General features: G+C 36.0%; 2 protein-coding genes across 3 annotated transcripts; one reads left to right on the top strand and one right to left on the bottom strand.

Annotated features, from left to right (window-relative positions):
• The first annotated feature begins 292 nt into the window (after positions 1-292).
• On the top strand, positions 293-4047 carry LOC8271385 (probable disease resistance protein At5g63020). 2 transcript variants are annotated; one of them, XM_025157056.2, is made up of 3 exons: positions 293-1786; positions 1889-3444; positions 3704-4047. In XM_025157056.2, exons 1-2 carry the CDS (start codon positions 982-984, stop codon positions 3421-3423), a joined length of 2340 nt encoding a protein of 779 aa, XP_025012824.2. In that variant the 5' UTR covers positions 293-981; the 3' UTR covers positions 3424-3444; positions 3704-4047. The 2 variants fall into 2 exon arrangements, with proteins under 2 accessions (XP_025012824.2, XP_025012823.2); XM_025157055.2 differs by having other exon boundaries at positions 293-3444.
• Positions 4048-5660: 1613 nt separating this feature from the next.
• On the bottom strand, positions 5661-18370 carry LOC8271383 (peroxisome biogenesis protein 1). Its single transcript, XM_002517524.4, has 17 exons — positions 17991-18370; positions 17705-17878; positions 16885-16984; positions 14962-15444; positions 14038-14793; positions 13445-13536; positions 11804-11877; positions 11441-11666; positions 10569-10662; positions 10298-10452; positions 9898-10128; positions 9285-9485; positions 8343-8468; positions 8198-8259; positions 6811-6928; positions 6166-6447; positions 5661-6081 (listed from the first exon to the last, which is right to left on the bottom strand). Exons 1-17 carry the CDS (start codon positions 18189-18191, stop codon positions 6043-6045), a joined length of 3414 nt encoding a protein of 1137 aa, XP_002517570.2. The 5' UTR covers positions 18192-18370; the 3' UTR covers positions 5661-6042.
• Between the last annotated feature and the right edge of the window lie 246 nt (positions 18371-18616).

Raw genomic sequence — 18616 nt, 5'->3', positions numbered from 1 at the left:
GGCTTCAATTTGTTTTCTTGAGTTTCTGGCATCTGCACATTAACACTCAACTCACTATGTGGAAACGTAATAGATTTTAAAGAAAAAAAAAATGGGATTGAATTCCCACATTTGTTCCTTGAGCTTGCTTGTTGTAATCCCAGAAATGTTACGAAGGAAAGTTCATCCTTTGCTGTTTATGAATTTATAAACAGTTATTTAGCTTGCATAATTGCTCTTCCACCAAATTAGTACCAACTTCAATGTAATCAAGCTTTGAATTGTAGATGGATTGGACATTGGAGTTCCAGTAAAGCAGTTAGCTCAGGTGCTTGAATCAAATTGTTGAAGTAATAAGATTAAAAATGTTAACAAATTAATTCCAGTGAGCTATCTGAAATCAAATATTGCCTCTCAACCATCATACCCCTAATTACACAACAGGTGTATGGTCCATTTGAAATTCAATAGTGGGAAGGGGTCTATTAGTCTTGTCACTGTTGACAGGCTATTAATTATTCGGCCATTAGCTCAATGAAATCGTTAATTGAATAATAATTAGGAGTTGTTAGATATTGTTTTTTTAATTTTTTAATTTTTTAATTTTGATAATGTTACGCTAACAGAAAGCTTTCAGCTACCTGCATCGTAATGTATAATATCTAGTATAAATTAAAGCTGAGGCTGACTTTGAACATTCAATCATGACTCTGACAGAATAATTTTAATTACAAATATTAGGAAGGAAAGTTCAATGATAATGTGAGGAAATACCTAATATCTCTATTATATGAAGGGAAAATTTAATGGTAACATGAGGAACTACTTCCTAATGTCTCTGTCATATGAAGTTGCAGAGAAGGATGCAGAAGCCTGTGCTAAGAAGTGAAATGGTTTTCTGAACATCCCATCCTTCTTCTGCTAATCATTCTTCCGCTCACCTTTCTTAGCCTTTTCGTACGCCATCTTGTTTTAGTGAATCTTTTAATTTCTAAAGCACAAATGGGTAGTGTACTCTCCATCTCAATATCAATCTCGCCAATAGACCTTGTTGGCTGGTGGAAATTGCTTACTGGGCGAGCTAACAGGGTTGAGGGAAGACCAAGTGAACCAACTGTAGGTTTGGATACTATGTTACATAAGGTTTGGAACTGCCTCATGAAAGAAGATGTGGGAATTGTTGGCTTATACGGGATGGGAGGCATCGGTAAAACAACTGTCTTGACCCAAATCAACAACAAGTTCCTGAATAGGTCCCATGGTTTTGATGTTGTTATTTGGATTACAGTGTCAAAAGATTTAAGACTTGAGAAGATTCAAGAAGAGATTGGGGAAAAGTTAGGCTTTTCGGATGATCAGAAATGGAAAAAAAGAATACTTGATGAGAAAGCTATAGACATCTATAATGTGTTACGGAAGAAGAAGTTTTTATTGCTGTTAGATGATATATGGGAGCGAGTTAACCTGATAAGATTAGGGATCCCTCGGCCGGATGGGAAAAACAGGTCCAAGGTAGTATTCACAACTCGTTCTGAGATGGTATGCAGCCAAATGGATGCTCACAAGAAGATTAAAGTGGAGACTTTGGCCTGGACCGAAGCTTGGAAACTGTTTCAGGATAAGGTTGGGGAAGACAACCTTAACATACATCCTGATATTCCTCACCTAGCTCAAGCTGTTGCTAGAGAGTGCGATGGTTTGCCAATAGCACTCATTACCATTGCTCGTGCTATGGCCTGCAAGAAGACACCTCAGGAATGGAATCATGCCCTTGAGGTCTTGAGAAAATCTGCCTCAGAACTACAAGGTATGAGTGAAGAGGTCTTTGCACTTTTGAAGTTCAGTTATGATAGTTTGCCAAATAAGAGACTTCAATCTTGTTTCTTATATTGTGCCTTGTTTCCTGAAGATTTTAAAATTGATAAGGATGACCTGATAGATTACTGGAATTGTGACGTAATCTGGAACCATCATGATGGCGGTAGTACTCCAAGTAGTGAGGGATCCAATAGCAGGAGCACCCTTTTGCTTGCACACTTATTGAAAGATGAAACTTATTGTGCACGTAACGAAGGGTATGAAATAATTGGTACTCTTGTTCGTGCATGCTTACTGGAAGAAGAAGGCAAATACGTGAAAGTTCATGATGTGATTCGCGACATGGCTCTGTGGATTGCCTCCAACTGTGCAGAGGAAAAAGAACAATTTCTGGTGCAAGCAGGCGTTCAATTAAGTAAAGCACCAAAAATTGAAAAATGGGAAGGGGTGAACAGGGTGTCACTGATGGCAAACTCCTTTTATGATCTTCCGGAAAAGCCTGTGTGTGCAAATCTGTTGACTTTATTTCTCTGTCACAATCCGGATTTGCGCATGATCACCAGTGAGTTCTTCCAGTTCATGGATGCACTAACAGTTCTAGACTTATCAAAGACTGGAATAATGGAATTACCTCTTGGAATTTCGAAATTGGTTTCGTTGCAATATCTCAATCTTTCAGATACATCGTTGACACAATTGTCTGTTGAATTAAGCAGGCTGAAGAAACTGAAGTATTTGAACTTGGAGCGGAACGGACGCCTAAAAATGATTCCAGGGCAAGTACTATCTAATCTTTCTGCATTGCAAGTTCTGAGAATGCTTAGATGCGGTAGTCATTTGTATGAAAAGGCAAAAGATAATCTACTGGCTGATGGTAAATTGCAAATAGAGGAGCTACAGAGTTTGGAGAATCTGAATGAGTTGAGCATCACAATCAATTTTTCCTCTATTCTACAGAGCTTCTTCAACATGGACAGATTTCTGAACTGTACTCGAGCTTTACTCCTAATGTGCTTTGATGCTCCAAGGTCCGTAGATATTTCATTCTTAGCAAATATGAAGAATCTAGGCATCCTGGAAATCCTAGCTAATTCTTCCCTCGAAGTGCTAGATGTTGGTATTTTGACGCAAGGAACATCACAAGTGCCCTCTGTCATATCAAGTAAGAAATGCTTCGACAGCCTTCAAAGAGTAGTTGTGTATAATTGTCGTAAGTTGAGGGAGTTGACATGGCTTAGTCTAGCTCCTAATTTGGCAATTCTGAGAGTTAAGTATAACGAAAATATGGAAGAAATCTTCAGCGTCAGAATATTGATTGAATTTGCTATCAGAGGGAGTATTAATCTAAAACCACTGGCAAAACTCGAATTTCTTGAACTGGGTAAATTACCAAGGCTGGAGAGTGTACATCCAAATGCACTCTCCTTTCCTTTTCTAAAGAAAATTAAGGTATTTAAATGCCCAAAGCTCAAGAAACTTCCATTAAATTCTAGCAGTGTAAAGGGAAGTGAAGTTGTGATTGAGGCAGAGGCAAAATGGTGGGAAGATGTTGAATGGGAGGATGATGCTACTAAAGCTGCCTTTCTACCCCATTTCACGCATTACACAACTCGACAGAGGATGTGATTTTCTTCTTCATTTACGGAGGTAAACAAGTTTTTCCCATTCTAGCAGTACTAATAGCATCAGAAACTGTAAATGTTCTTTGTAATTACTCCAATTGCTATTCCTCATACCTTTAGCTTCACTTGATTCTTTCTTCGAATACAATTGCATTGTTAGCAAATGACTCCGGCAGATTACAGAAAAAGTTTTGAAATGTTTCCACTGCCATTAATATTTCTTTCAATATATCTGGAATGATATAAATAGCCATATTATAAGACCCTGAAAATTTCTGTGGCAGATAAATTGACAATGGAAGGGTGAATTGGTAAAGCCCTGGCTGGAGTGCTGTTCTTGCCACATGTTTCTTGGCTTGATTCTTCTTCACCGACGGAATGGTGCTTCTGCTGCTAATATGCTTTTTATAATTCTTAGCATTGGAGCGCAGTGTCTCAAATATTAAGCCATCCACAGAAAAGTACATGTTGCTCCAGTCTTTTCAAGTCGTTATGTTCTTTATCTTGGCTTGTGGTGCTCGTTTGTCTTCAATTTTTGTTTCTGCTGTTGCTTGCTCATCTTATATGTATGTATAAATCGTAAAATGAATAATAATACTCTTCTGTCATCTTTCAGTATTTTCAGAAATCATTATTTGTTCTCTAGATTTCTTTAATTGATTTCTTGGACCTTTGATTATGGTTCCTCGTTTTTTAATCAGCAATTTTATTATTAAATTATCCTTCTTAATAAACTTTACATTGCAGCTTTCAGAGAAAACTATTTAGTGTGTAACCATAGTTAAATATAATAACAATCTGAAAACTTATAGAACATACTTTCATAGGTAGGTAAAAGGAATAGCTATTTTGCAAACCGATGCATGTTAGAAAATTAATTCACATAGATATCCATTAAAGAAAATATTAGAAGACTATAAATTGTGATTAATATAATCCATTTTGGTTTATTACCAAAAAATAAATCTAAATCTAGTGCAGGGGATTTTAAGCCCCCATATTCAATGGTGGAGATGGCAGAGTTCTGGTTACCATCATGCTAGAGTGCATGACAACATGACATGAGAAAAATGGGGAACCTGGGTGACAGCAGATTTCTTTGAATCCAAGAACTAGATACAAATACTATACAGCCTCTTCTTCTCAGATTCAGAAATAAATGGTCTTGGAATTGACGGGCCTGCAAAAGCAGTGGAGCATGTGGTTTAATTCGATACAACGGGCTGTAAAACTTCATATGGATTCAACAATGTATTTTTATCTTCAACAAATAGTCTGGTTTCAGTGCGGTTCGAAACATATGGCTGCACAGCTACTAATGAAAATAGTAATTATTATTGCTAACAATAGGACCTGACACAATTTTTAGAGTCATCTTTTCTCTAAACTTCCAAACATGTAGCTAATTCTTTATGAACAGGCTGGTACATATCTTCCACAGAACTCAACTCACAGAGCAACTGAAACTACAAATAACATAGAAAGGATACCTAACTGCACACTTGTTCTCAACCTTAATCCCACCCACCAACCAATAAAATTCAAATAATTCCAATCAGGTTACTTAAAGTAGCTGTTAGATATAGAAAACTAGATAGGAAAAGGCAAGAATAAAGCAGAACAAGTTCAGTCTCAATTTTTACAGAAAAATAACGCTGTTGTTGCATGTTCTACTAGTGAGCTGAAGCTGCACATTTTCCAGCAAATCCATGGCCTAGTCCTTCCAGATCCATTTTCCCTTGAAAAAATCCAACAATTCAGGCCCCGGTTGTCAATGCTCAATCACATACTTTTCCACGTAGCACTCATTAGTGGGATTAACAATTGAAAGTAGAGCAATTTTAAACTTGATCAACCCCTTCAGAAGCAAAACCCTGAAGACTGAACACCTTGGGATAATCCTCTTCTCCGAGCTGTAAGTATAAAAGGCTACCTATCCATCTTATTTATAGTAGACAACTCTGACAAAATCATAAAATTTGGATACTTCCTGAAAGCTGATAAAATCTCGTATTCAGAAAAATCCCATTTCCTGCAATAATCAAATATCACATTTGCTATAATAATCATAGTTTACCTTTAGTTCATGCAAATCCAGTGAAACTGAAGGTTCATAGCTTAGTAACTTGTAATTTTTTTCCTCATCAATTAGATTAGACATATGATCCTTAGGGAAATTGTGTGTGGGTGTGTGTTTTTAAATATATACTCTTTTTTATCCCATCAATCATGACTTCAGGATAAGATTTATAGTCACACCCTAATTTTATTCAAAAAGAATGATGCAAGATCAATCAAGTATTGGATATTGATTCACATAACAGTTAATCTAGTTCTAGACTGAGATTACACTTGATGATGCGGGCTATTAAGTCTCAAGAGTCCTAATGAAGAATGATGATGAAAACTATTTACATCGACGTAAACATATCCACCTCAGAAGATTCTCTTCACTCGTTTAGATACAAAGAGTAGAGAAATGAATAAATCAAAATCTATCTGGTGTATGGGAATAAATACTTGTGGCATTCCCTTTTCTCTTCTTTTTTGTTTCCCACGATTGTATTGCTTGTGAGAATATTAGCTCCTCTTCCAGCTCAATGTGGGTGACTGGTAGTGTTTGTCATGCTAGAGTAGCTCTTTTACCTTTTGCATCCCTCGACTGCAAACAGATACCTTGTTACTAAATCTAAAGTAGACCGTGATATGATAGTGCATGAAACAATGACAAGAGAAAAGGGGGAACCTGAGCAGCAGCAGATTTCTTTGAATCCAGGAACTGGCTATAAATATTATATAGCCTTTGCTTCTCAGATTCTGAAATAGATGGTCTTGCTTTGGAAGCAATAGACTTCAGCAAAGCATCAGTTATGACGGGCATTATCCCAGGTTCTCTGCTGTCTGATCTGAGATGTTCGTGAACTGCTGCAAGCTGTGCATCTGACAGAAGAGCTTGTAGATCAGCTCCACTAAACCCTTCTGTCATACAAGCTATGGCTTCTAAATCTACATCATCGGCCAGGGGTAACTGCATTGATTAGCATAAAGCAAATATGAGAAATGCAAAGAGACTACAAATTTTACAGTGGATTCCACACCTCAAACAAAGGCCACACTCTACCTAAAGGCTTGATGACAAAACTACATTCCTCAGCGAACAACAGAAACAGAACATTTTGTTTCTAAACTAACAGCCACCTATAATATGTACAGAACCTTTCATATTTGTTGTCATTGTTTGCAATTAATGGGCCACTGATTGGTACAACACTGAAGTGACTATTTTAGAGAAAACCATAAAGGATCTTTACTAGAAGAGAGTAGGAATGTAGCAAAAAAAGAAAAACAAAAGGAAAAGAAAAAGTAAAGACATCACTGCAGTATCACTAACCTTTTTAGAAAGAACCACAAGGATGTCCAACCTCTCCTGCAGCGACGGGAAATCACAGAAAAGAAGACGATCTAGCCTACCAGGTCTCAGCAATGCAGCATCCAGTAGATCCGGCCTACTGCTTGACAATTGTAAGAGTGAATGAGCATGCAAACAAGCACGTGTGCAAGACAGAGAGAGAACTCTAAAATTTCAGGTAAATTTTTCATCCTAAAGTAATAAACATTCAACAAAAATTAAAAAAGAAAAAAATCCAATTACGCATATGGTATTATTTTCTGTAAATATCATTTAATAATGGCACAGATACATTTTCATAAAATGACATTTTGCATCTTTCCTTACCTTGATTGCCCATTTTATATGTCCATATGCTCAAACAAAGAGATGAAAATGTAGCATTTGATTGACGAGTTCTTTCCCCAACAGATTTATCTTCTTTTGTAGTTTGATAAGATTTGAAATTAACATCCATGCACATCTTCCCATTTAAATTAAAGATAACGAACAAAATCATCACTTTATTACTATACATTTGCAATGAATGTTTAACACTTTTTGCTCCACAGCCATAGTTTTAAAGGCGCAAATTGGGTCCTGGAGCCTAGGCGCATGGATTATTGAAGTGAATTGCAAAAGAAAGGGAGAAAATTTCATAAAGTAAAGCTAATAAGACTCATAACAGAACACATGCAATGAATCATAAACTTGACATCAATGTTTTTCATATCTAAAATAAATACACACACAAATATAAACTTACTGACCATAAACATTCTCTAAGTCCAAAATAAAAACTATAGAAGGAACATTTGCATTTTCTTTTTGATAAACAACACATGTTATTGTATTTCCCAAGTTCCTTTCTTTTCACCCTGTAGAAACCTTTCTTGAATCTTCTTTTAATTTGTTGAAGTGATTAGGTGTGAATAGATTTATGGTACATCTTAGTTTATGTACCATCAATGGCCCAATTTCATTCAGAAGTCAAAAACAAAAACTTGGCTCTAATATTAGTAACGGGCGTTGCATTAGATGCGCACCCTAGTGAAGTTGCCCGCTTAAAAGGCTTGAGGCGCAAAGGCAGGAGCCTGTGGCGTGGCTGACTCTAGCAACTACGTGCCCCCCCCGCCCCCCCATAGCGGATTTCCAAGATTCATATTGTAGTACACACACACTCAAAATATTGTCATGAAAGAACTATATATTCAGTATCTGGTTTAAGCAATTGAATGAGCTATCGGATGCTAATGGCAAAACCAATCACTAAACTACATGTTGAACTGCAAGGAAAAAAATAGTTCTCATACTATTATTTACTACCCAATAATTAATGCCAACAGAGGAACTTCAGATAGCATAGCATTAACTCCAGAAAGAAACTAACCTTGTTGCAGCAAATACAAAAACACCAGTTAATACTTCAACACCATCTAATTCAGTGAGAAACTGAGAAAGGAGAAGAACACAGAACACTATAAGAACCTTCAAAAGAAAGAACACAGGATAAAAGAATAAAATATGAAACTGACTTGATTAACAACACGATCAGTTACTCCAGTATTATCGTGCCCTCTTTTTGGAGCAATTGAATCAAATTCATCAAAAAAAAGAAGGCATGGAGCTGCAGCAGTGGCTTTTGAGAAAATATCACGTACCTGAAACCAAAGCAAGGGCAGAATGATGAGCACTCTGCATAATAATTTAAGAATGAAAATACTGATCCTATTTCAAGTAATAAACATGCTAGATATTGATACTATGGCTGCATGTTATGCCAATACAGTCACCTGATCAGTAGCAGAACAGTGTCAAGTGAATACTCGTCGACTTAACTGTCTTCAAAGGGTGCTCAGACTCTTTACCTCCCCTTATTTTTTGTTTACTCTCAGCGAAGATATAAAAAATTAGGCTTACAGGTTTCAAGGACATTTAAACCCTGACACCCAATTATTTTGTTTCCACCAAAATATATAACAAGGCTACATTTTGTATAAAGACAGAAAAATATAAGAACTGCTAAACAACCCACGTAACAAATAAAAGTAATGAAAATAATTTACTAAAATATATAAAAATTAGACCAACTAAAAAAGTAAAAAAGACAGTGAATAAGACCTTCTATCCAAGAAGGCATGATTTCACAATTGGGAATTCCACTTCCCAGCGGTCTGCCTATTAGGATCTAGATGATATCTGTGTGTGCCCGAGCACAAGGACATGTGAGTGTGCGTGTGTGTAATCATGCGTGTGTATGATGTTCGTGTGTTCAGAATCATACAAGCAACAATATATACAAGTTTAGCTATACATGGGACGATAATATACAAGTCACATCACATTTATTATGCATGAAACAAAAGCACAGATCAATCAAAAATTAAACCATATTGAAGTTTACAGACAATTTCACATGTGTGGATCAAAGATATCGGCCTTTCAAAAGAAACAAAGTTAAGTTATTTCTCTCTTACAGCTTGCTCAGAAGCACCAATATATTTGTTCAGCAGCTCAGGCCCTTTGACTGATATAAATCGCAGGGAACAAGCAGCAGCAGCAGCACCAACGATGTGTGTCTTGCCACAACCAGGAGGGCCATATAAGAGAACATTAGACCGCAACCTTAGAGGAGCTTGAGAAAAAATATTTGGGAACTTGGAAGGTAGTTCAATCATCTGCCTCATGTAAAAAGTTCACAACAAGAAACAAAAATGAAAACTTCTAATCCAACATCGAATCAGCACAGGATAAACATCAAGTTATTAGAAGAGGAAGTTTGTCTAAGCACCAGGAATAGTAACATGATCATTGTTCTATAGATGGTCCGCAGACCAAGTTCAACAGAAATCAACATGAAAGAACAACTGCTGATATGGTTCAGAACTTGCTCTACTTAACTAATAAAAATGACATGCCAAAAGAAATATTAAAGGATCTATTAAAAAGATAAGAAAATGCAATCCTTTCATATAAGGGTAAGAAAAAAGAAGCCAATCCATGAGCCTAGCAAGCAAGGAGAGTAACAGATGACACTGCATAATAGCATGAATGATCTATTAACCTCAGAAAGATAAACATGAATGCTACCTCTTTAATAGCACCTCTTATGTCCTTAAGACCACCAACATCATCCCACCCAGAGCGACCACCTTCAGCAGCAGATTTAGTAATATCACGCATGGCAACTGGAAGAAACTCGTGCATTGCTCGAGAAAAATCATCCCTGATCAAAGTGGGTACCTCATTCTTTTCAAAAGTAAAATGAGAAGGCAAAAAACGGCCAATGGCAGCATGTACAGATCTATCGACCAATATTTCCTGATCCAATGAAACTGACTCATATCAGAAACTATGATTTCACATGTTTTCGAGTCATACAAGAGTAAATGGAATCTTTCATTCACAAGATAAAACCTATCCTACTAACAAAGAAAGAAAAAAGATTAAAAGCATTATTGCATTTTAAATCAGAAGTGAAGACAAATACCAGATCATATGCATCATAACCATCACATTTGGAAGCTACATCTAGCAAAATATCATCTGTGCATTGAAGGGATCGTCTGTGGATTTCATGTCTTAGTATAGCCTGGCGTTCCGAGGCAGCAGGAGCAGGCAGTTGCACATGAAAGTCAAACCGTCCTGGTAACAACCAACACAATAGCAGAATAAGAAATGACTAAAATAGAATGAAAAGGTGCTTTAGGAACTCAAAATTCTTCCATGAGACTCTTCCTGCATGTAATATAAAAACACACCTGAGGAGCTCAGTGACTGAGGAATACTTTCCAGAGTATGTACAGAAGCTATAAAAGCAATTGGACCAATTCCACATGAGCTTTTTCTTTTCTCCTGTCCAGTACCATATTGGTTAGCTGAGTGGGGAGATAGAGGAAAAAAAATGAAGTGTTATGACCATGCCATGCTACAATTTGGAACCAGAAAGCTGGCGTCTTTGCAAAAGCACAATAACTGACAGAATACTTTATTTTCTAACATGTGCTTGCACTGATTCATAAACTAGGAGGCAGAAAAGAGACTGTATACCATCAAACAGCATAGTTACAGTCCAGGCCAAAAGATGACCACATGAATTTAGGACACTTCCAATGGATTAAGAGCAAGAAAAAACTTCAACCATATTGTTTTCATGCAAAATGCTCTGGTGGGACCTCACCAAATTCTTCCAGCCAGGCCCCTTTCTTCAGTGGGAGTATAACCATGTCACAATCTTTTCTTACAGTTGCTTGGATTTCAAACAAGTCATAAACGTTCCAAAAAAGATGCTTATTAATATCAAATCAAGGTTTAAAAAAATATTCTCTAAGATTATGCTTACATACTGGCCTTTCTTTAAGAGGTTGTGCTTGAAATGGATCCTTTTTTTTTTTTCAATTCATTAATAGTTCATGCATCCAAAAGAGAAAAAACATATTATATTATATATTCACAAGAATAGGTTTTTCTCGGCTCTTAAGCGATCATGATTATATGCATCATCAACAGAAACAAAAAAAGGAACAATAACAGGAATTAGAAAATTGTACAAAGCATGCACTTGAAACCCACGATAACTTCAGTTCCACAATTCCAACATTCTGTGGACTAACAATGAAGATGAAGTTATTACCCCATATTCATCCATAATGTCTGTGAGAAATTTTGTGAGGGCAACAACAGAGGTTGAAGGTTGAGGTGGTCCTTCTCCGTCAGAAGAAGATGAAATAATTGTATCTAGATCATCAAATATGATGAGAGATGGCACATGATCCAAAGCTTCAGATATGTAAGCAGAAAGTGCTTGACGAATGATTGAGGCTTTTTCTAGAGCAAGTGCAGAGCACCCTACAAACACACTGCATCATAGACATACATTAGGAATAGTTGATAACCAATTTTTTCCTCCTGTGCCCTGCCACAATTGCATATGCTGACAAGGAGCAATAAAACCCAAAGAACAAGAAGAAAAAAAAAATCGAGGTTGCTTACATACATGTGTGCTAAGAGGTCTTCATGTTCTTCGAGAGATTTTGCAACTGCTCTTGCTAGAATAGTCTTTCCAGAACCCTGATACAGAAACATACACCAATATAAATTTTTCAATCACACATTAATTAAACATTAACTTCGTTCTGACAAGTTAAGAGATAATAGTATTCGGCAACAAGAAGGGTCAACCCATGTACAAGAGCAGAATCATTTAAAAAAATGTCTAAGTCTAAGACAGTTTCTACATCAACAAATTACGGCCCAATGAATCAAAGCTTTTATTTATTAAGACACCTATGTTTTAGATCTAGAGAAACAATCTTTTGTGTATTCCCCTTTAATAGCCTTCTTAATCCTCCCTCCACAAATAAATAAGTAGATTCAGGCCGGAAAAGATTTTACAAATGTATTTGATTTATGAAATTGATAATTAGAAAAGTGCCGCCCACTACCCGACATATATACATAGCTAACTTGCCAATTTGCTATGTTGCCCTTCCATTCAATTTCAATCCCTTGAGCCTTGACTAACTAAAGCTCGATCGTGCACTAGAATTAATCAAGTGACTACATAAACTAGAAATTTGTTTAAGAAAATCTCTGACATGCCCCTTTTTGTCTTTTCTGCAACAAGTAATGGGAGATGAATTTATAATCAGCATAATGGTATTTGGATGGTTAACTACCATAATTTTCAAACAAATAAGGATATTTTCTTCATCGTACTTTTAATTGGATAAAGAATTTTTCCATGTTGATATTTCTAGATGAACTCATTAACAAAGAAACCAGTTTAGCATCCATTTCATACTCCTCTAATTACTGAAGGGCAAAAGCTGAGAGCTATGATCTAATCTCTCCCTATGAGCTCACTTTGGTGGTGAGAAATAGACATGTAAGTCCTAGGATCTATAGCTAATATGCAAGTCCATGTTCAAGGGATAAGGATGAAAATTTCATTCAAGTGACAAACCAATGGATACGTAAAGAGTAGGTTGGCAAAGGCTATAATCTTAATAAAACATCACTGACACAAAAGATTTGCAAAATGCCAATTAGCGGCTGTCAAGATATTATTGGGGATAAGGAAAAGTGTGGTAATCTTTTAAGGCCGTAGGGTGTTAAAATGTGGCTAAGAAACAAAAATGAAAATAAATAATAATCTTTAAATGATAAGAATGTGATAAGATCTTATATGACGATAAAAAAATTTCAAGCGAGATGCTGTATAAAGAGAACTGTATTTTGCCAAATTACTAATATAGGTCTTCTATGCAATAGTTTCACTGCATCAGCATTTTCAACTTATATACTGGTGTATACCCATATTATCACAATGTTGTTTTCTTTTTTTCTTTTTCTTTTTTTGCACAATAAGAAAGAATTAGGAATATAGAATACTTAAAATTTGAAGAACAGGCCATTAAAAAGAAAGCATTGAAATGCAGATGCCCTGTAAAACACATACATATATCCAGAATAATTGTAGTGCAGATATATTCCATTTAATGCAGTTATGGCACCCATGTGATGGTATCCACAGTATGTCTGTGACATATAAATGCTGTTGATAGTAAGCTTTTTTTCTACGCCAAATATTAAACTTAAACAACATACAAAATTGCAACCAAAGAGAGGAATTTACATGAGGTCCATATATGAGAACATGTCCAGGGAAAGGAAGATTGTAAGTGCTAAACAGCATTCCAGAAGTGGGAGACAACAACGCCATGGTTCCTGCATCACATACAATTACAAATCCAGGAAACTAAAGACATTGCAGGAAAAGGAGTAAATATCGTTTAAGCCAGGTGTTCATGTCATAAACGTCAGTGGTAGATAAAATTTTTCAGACAAGATGGAAGTTTTGTAGTTGAAAAGAAAGAAAAGAACAAAGTGGTAATAAAGTATACTCATAGCTACACGAATACATTAGCAAACACATTTAGTGCCAAGACAAAGCTAATGTATATAACCAAGACATTACGACTATGACATATTTGAATCGAATTACGAGCAAGGAGATAATCCATCCTTTTCTAGAATCTCAAATCAAACTTTCAAACGTGCCAGTTGTCATGTGTATGAGTGCTGGTGAACATGTATAGACAGATTGAACAAATCAATGTAAATAAAAACATTTTATGCTCATTTACCATTAAAAAGTTATGTGTCATGAATCTTCAACCGACAGCGACCATCAATGAAGTACAAGGAATTCTAAAGAGAAATACCTACTGTTAATTACATCAGCAGCAGTAGTTCCCATCCAGCTCAAAGAAGATAAATTTGCACTAATGCCTTTGTGAGAGTTTCTCTCCTTGAGAGCATACATGGATACAGGACCACCCAATTTCAGTTTTCCAAACAACTCCATGACTCCTAAATTGTCCTTTTTCCTTTCATCAAAGGAAAGCTTATATGAGCAAGCTTGTCTTCCATGCATAGATTCCTCAGAAATAGTCAGTACAAAGAGGAATTCAAGTGGCAATTCACCATTATTTTTTCTCTTTTCTATCAATCCGTTTGAATTAGACGTTGCCAGTATCTCATCTTTCCTATCAGATTCAACATCACATCCTTTCACTTCAAAATGAAGTATAGTTTCTTTTCCTAAAATTACTGAATTAGCTTCCGATCCAGCAAATGAAGCAATAGCATCAAGTTGTGCGAGAAACCAAGCTTGCAGAAGTCTTCTTAAACCTTTTCTATTATTAGATTGATAAATAGTCTCTTGACCCCCTTCACAAGGAAAATCATTTGAAAGAGCTGCAAGAATTCTGTCATGTACTGACCAGTCTACAGTACCCATATAGGAGCCTGAGCCTCCTGAAACCAAGTTTCTTGGCTTTTGAATTATACGCTGATCGAGCACTTCTAAACTATTCTTCTCAATAGCATTATCCTGCCCAGGCATCTTAAAGTGGCAAGGAGAAAGTGAGAGAGAGGTAATATCTTCCTTCAAATCCATGGTGCAAATCTTTAAATAAACCCCTGCAGGCAAGAGTAGTCTCAGTCCAGAAACTAAACAATACAAATGAAATATAAAGAGCATAATAAGAAAAACAAATGTCAGTTTTCCTCCATCAAATTATTTTAAAACTAATATTAAGAGCATAATAAGATGACATTTCACCGAATGCTTCTGAGGGATTAACATACATGAATGCAAGCTTGCCATCAAATAAAGACGAAGGGACCTAGCTATCATTAGATGTCCTTTAGCCACTGAATCTGAAAATACAATGCGAACAATCGCTTGGCGATACTCTTTCTTGTCAGTCAAAATGTCATTTTTAATTTCCTTAAGGGCAGAAGAGTTTTTTGTTCTCGAAACATCACTCTCAGGTGTCCTTATGGTCTCCTTTGATGATAATCTTGGCACAATAGTAACCAACTGAAGAGAGTCCAATGAGAATCTTGTTGCAGTTTCAGGATGTATATAAGCAACGGAAGTGAGCACAACACCCAGCTCAACACCTTCAACCTCCCTTCTGTGGAGCAATCTTCTATCTGAATCCTGGAGACGCAACAGCGCCTTTGTAATCTTGAACTCTTTACTAGATGACTGCAGATCTTGTTTGTTCAAATCTGTTTTGCGTCTCTTAGGAGCAACTGCAACTTCAGTTCCTGGCACAAGTTGAACTGAAAACAATCTCACAGGTCAGTCGTAACTCCAGTAATCTATTCAATCAACAACCTTTGTGCAAAAAAGAAAATGCTATAGAAACTAACTACATATACACTTTTTACAAGGAATCACTTACAAAAAATACAGCAGTGAATTTGTTAACTTGCATTCATATAGATGTAAATGCATAGATTTCTCTACAAGTGAACAAGCACAATCAAAGAAGCCACTACCTACAACCGCAGCCATAGGCTGCAAGTTGTTACCAACCTACTTTTCCAGCGCCAGGAAAATACAACTTAAAACAAACAGCAAATTTGTTATGTTATAAGCTGAATGAATAGTATGTACAACATGTTATATCACCCAACCTGCTGCAGATGTTTTACCCGCACCCTAAAAACAAAGATAAAGGCAAACACAAGGTCAAAAGTAAAAAGTATTTGCATATTATCACATTTCTGAAAGAGATGCAGCAATCACATCTTAATTATTAGTGCTAGCATTTAAATTCTGTGAACTGAAGGAGCAATCACCAATGCTACCATTGATGCATTAGCCTAAGAAAGAGAGAAAGAGAGAGGCATAAAAAATCCGAGCAACACCTAGCTTAATTACAACCAAAATGAGTATGACATTGATGCTACTCTGCTACTGTGCTGCAACAAGTTATTGACTGAGCATACAAGAGAGAGGCAAGATATACTTAAAGAGTACCAGACCTACACCCATACATGAGTGCAACATTAACTTCACACCAGCAATAAATATTTAGCAATTAGCATATAGATTTGTTCACTTCCCCATAGACCTTAAAATTAGAACAAGTTTTTCACAAAAACTACCTTGAGGCCAGAACCTGCATTTTACTCCTTTATTTCTTTCCTTTTTAACTAGGAACAAGCTAATATAAATTAGATACGTGCATCAATATGCAAAAGTGCTTCTCAACACACAAGAGCAATTGGAAAATACAATGCAAGAAAACCAAGTTGCAAATTCCTTTGAGGGGGAAAATAGATTTTTAAAATTGAAAGTTCCAATGATAGAAGGCCAAAGTTTGCAACTATGAAATAGTAAGCGACTTGACTTATACATCAATATTCATTACAAATATCCTTATAGTTGAGGTGAATAAAGTCGTTTACCATGTAGATCCATAATGGTGTCAACCAGCAATACTCCTTCATGGATTGATAAATTAGTAGCTCTCTCACTTCAAAGCTAAATTTTATAAAGTATGATGATGACATTGACAAGAAGGAGCTCATGATTATTTGGCAGGAAAATGTACAACCAATAACAGTCTTGATAGACAAGATTATGCATGAAGAACAATGCTAATTAATTGAAGAGCAGCATCATCATCATGCTGTACAACTAGAAATGGTACTCAGTACCAAATATTAAAAAAAGAATAGCATGACAGTAGGAAGTTGCTGACATTATCTTACCCACCGCTTTCTTGGGTAACGTCGAAACCACATGGAATGTAATGATAGTGCGACCGTGCAGCCACAAAGGGAATTTCATCGTTTCATGTACTATCCTGACCTGTATCAAGAAAAAAGTTCCAAGTTATGAACTTTTTGTGGCAATTGTACTGAAGGCATTCGGATATAGGATTCAATGAAGCCCTTGTAGTCATATAAAAGCTAGAACGGAACTCTAAAACCAGTAAAAAAGAAACTGTGCACATGTGCAGGAAATTCCACCAGCTTCAGTTTTGTATCTAGTTTCTTTCCAGGAAGTGTTAACTGACAGTAAATTAAGTTTCAGTTCTCCCTGACTATAAACCAAAAGTAGCAAATGCAAAACAACCAATCCCATACTTGTCCTTTCTCAATCCTTTCTTCTTTCACGAAAAAGAATCAAAATGATCACAGGGTGAAACTAATATTGATGCTAATGTTAACAGCTTAAAGTTGAGCTTTTTATTCAGAATATTTATAAAAAAGGAAAAAGCGGGACTAGTACAATTTATATTGTTGTCAGTCAAAATTAAATTAATGATTTTCAACCACAAAAAAGTAACGGGAGTATAATCCAAGGCATTGTTGGAAAGTCTGAAAATGCAAGAATTTATCAATTCATTAGATTCCATTCCACCAAATTCACATTTGGGAAGTCCATAGTTGCTAGAATTTCAGATCTTTCAACTTAAATATAAAATAATTAAGCAAAAATATTCGCAAGAATTCAAATTGCACGTGATTTATCCAAAACAAACAAAGCCTAAAAAGAAAAGAAGTAAAAGAAAAAAAAAATGAATACCTGATTCAAAATGGCAGCCTCAGCTAGATCAGCATTAAGTTCCAAAACTTCCCAATCATCCTCACTACTAGGCTCTATAGTAACTAAAGTGGCACTTGCTACATTAGAAACCGCTCTCACTTTAACACTAATACGATCCGGCAAAGAAATACAATCCGCAAATTGTCTAGCAACCTGAATACGCCAAAGACAATAGCAAAATATTTCAAATTAATCCTAGAAACACGCAATTCTTTTTTAAAAAATAAATAAATTAGAGTAGGAAAAGAAAAAAGGAAGGAAGTACCTCAATTGCAGAAGAAGATGAGGTAGCACCGGACCAAGCAACAACCCACTGGTGGTCAGTGGTTGAAGAGCGGAGCTCCAGAGTGAGGATTTGAGAGTGGAAATCGCCGGGTCGGGTGGATTCTAGTGTTTGGATAAGTTGAATAGGGAGGGAAATGAAGCAATTTTCTATTCCGCTTACATGTTTTACTTCAAACTCCATTTAATCGAATTGGACGAGAAGATAGAGGGAAAAAATAGTGTTTGTTTGTGTAAGAAGGAGAGAATAAGGAACTGCTTGAAGGGGAATTGAGAGAAGTGATTGATTAATGACTTTAAGAGGACTATGGCTGGCATGAAGAAGATACAAGAAGAAGATACTGTGCTTAACTGATTATTTGCGCTTCCCGATGCTCTTTATTGTACTTATTATGTTATATTATTATTTTGGAATATGATTCAATTTTGCCCTCAGACTTTATGTCCATATCTAATTAGTCCTTAAACTTTTTTAAATCATTCAATTTCCACTCTTGTTTCTTTGGAAGTGAGTTTTTATGCATTATAAAGTCTAATTTGGCGATTCGATTTTTAAACTACATTTATGTACTGTTTTTCGGTGACCATGCTAATAGTTGTTTTATTTTG

Source organism: Ricinus communis, chromosome 8 (assembly GCF_019578655.1).
Source record: "Ricinus communis isolate WT05 ecotype wild-type chromosome 8, ASM1957865v1, whole genome shotgun sequence".
Lineage (NCBI taxonomy): Eukaryota > Viridiplantae > Streptophyta > Magnoliopsida > Malpighiales > Euphorbiaceae > Ricinus > Ricinus communis.
The sequence above is the reverse complement of the archived record's forward strand: the minus strand, read 5'-3'. Positions and strand labels throughout refer to the sequence as shown.

Coding starts and splice junctions, on each gene's coding strand:
- LOC8271385 (XM_025157055.2), top strand. CDS start 982: ATGGGTAGTGTACTCTCCATCTCAATATCAATCTCGCCAATAGACCTT.
- LOC8271383 (XM_002517524.4), bottom strand. CDS start 18,191: ATGGAGTTTGAAGTAAAACATGTAAGCGGAATAGAAAATTGCTTCATT. Junction 10,129..10,297: donor GTTATGATGCATATGATCTG/GTATTTGTCTTC, acceptor TCATTGGATCAG/GAAATATTGGTCGATAGATC. Junction 8,260..8,342: donor CTGATCGTGTTGTTAATCAA/GTCAGTTTCATA, acceptor CTCCTTTCTCAG/TTTCTCACTGAATTAGATGG.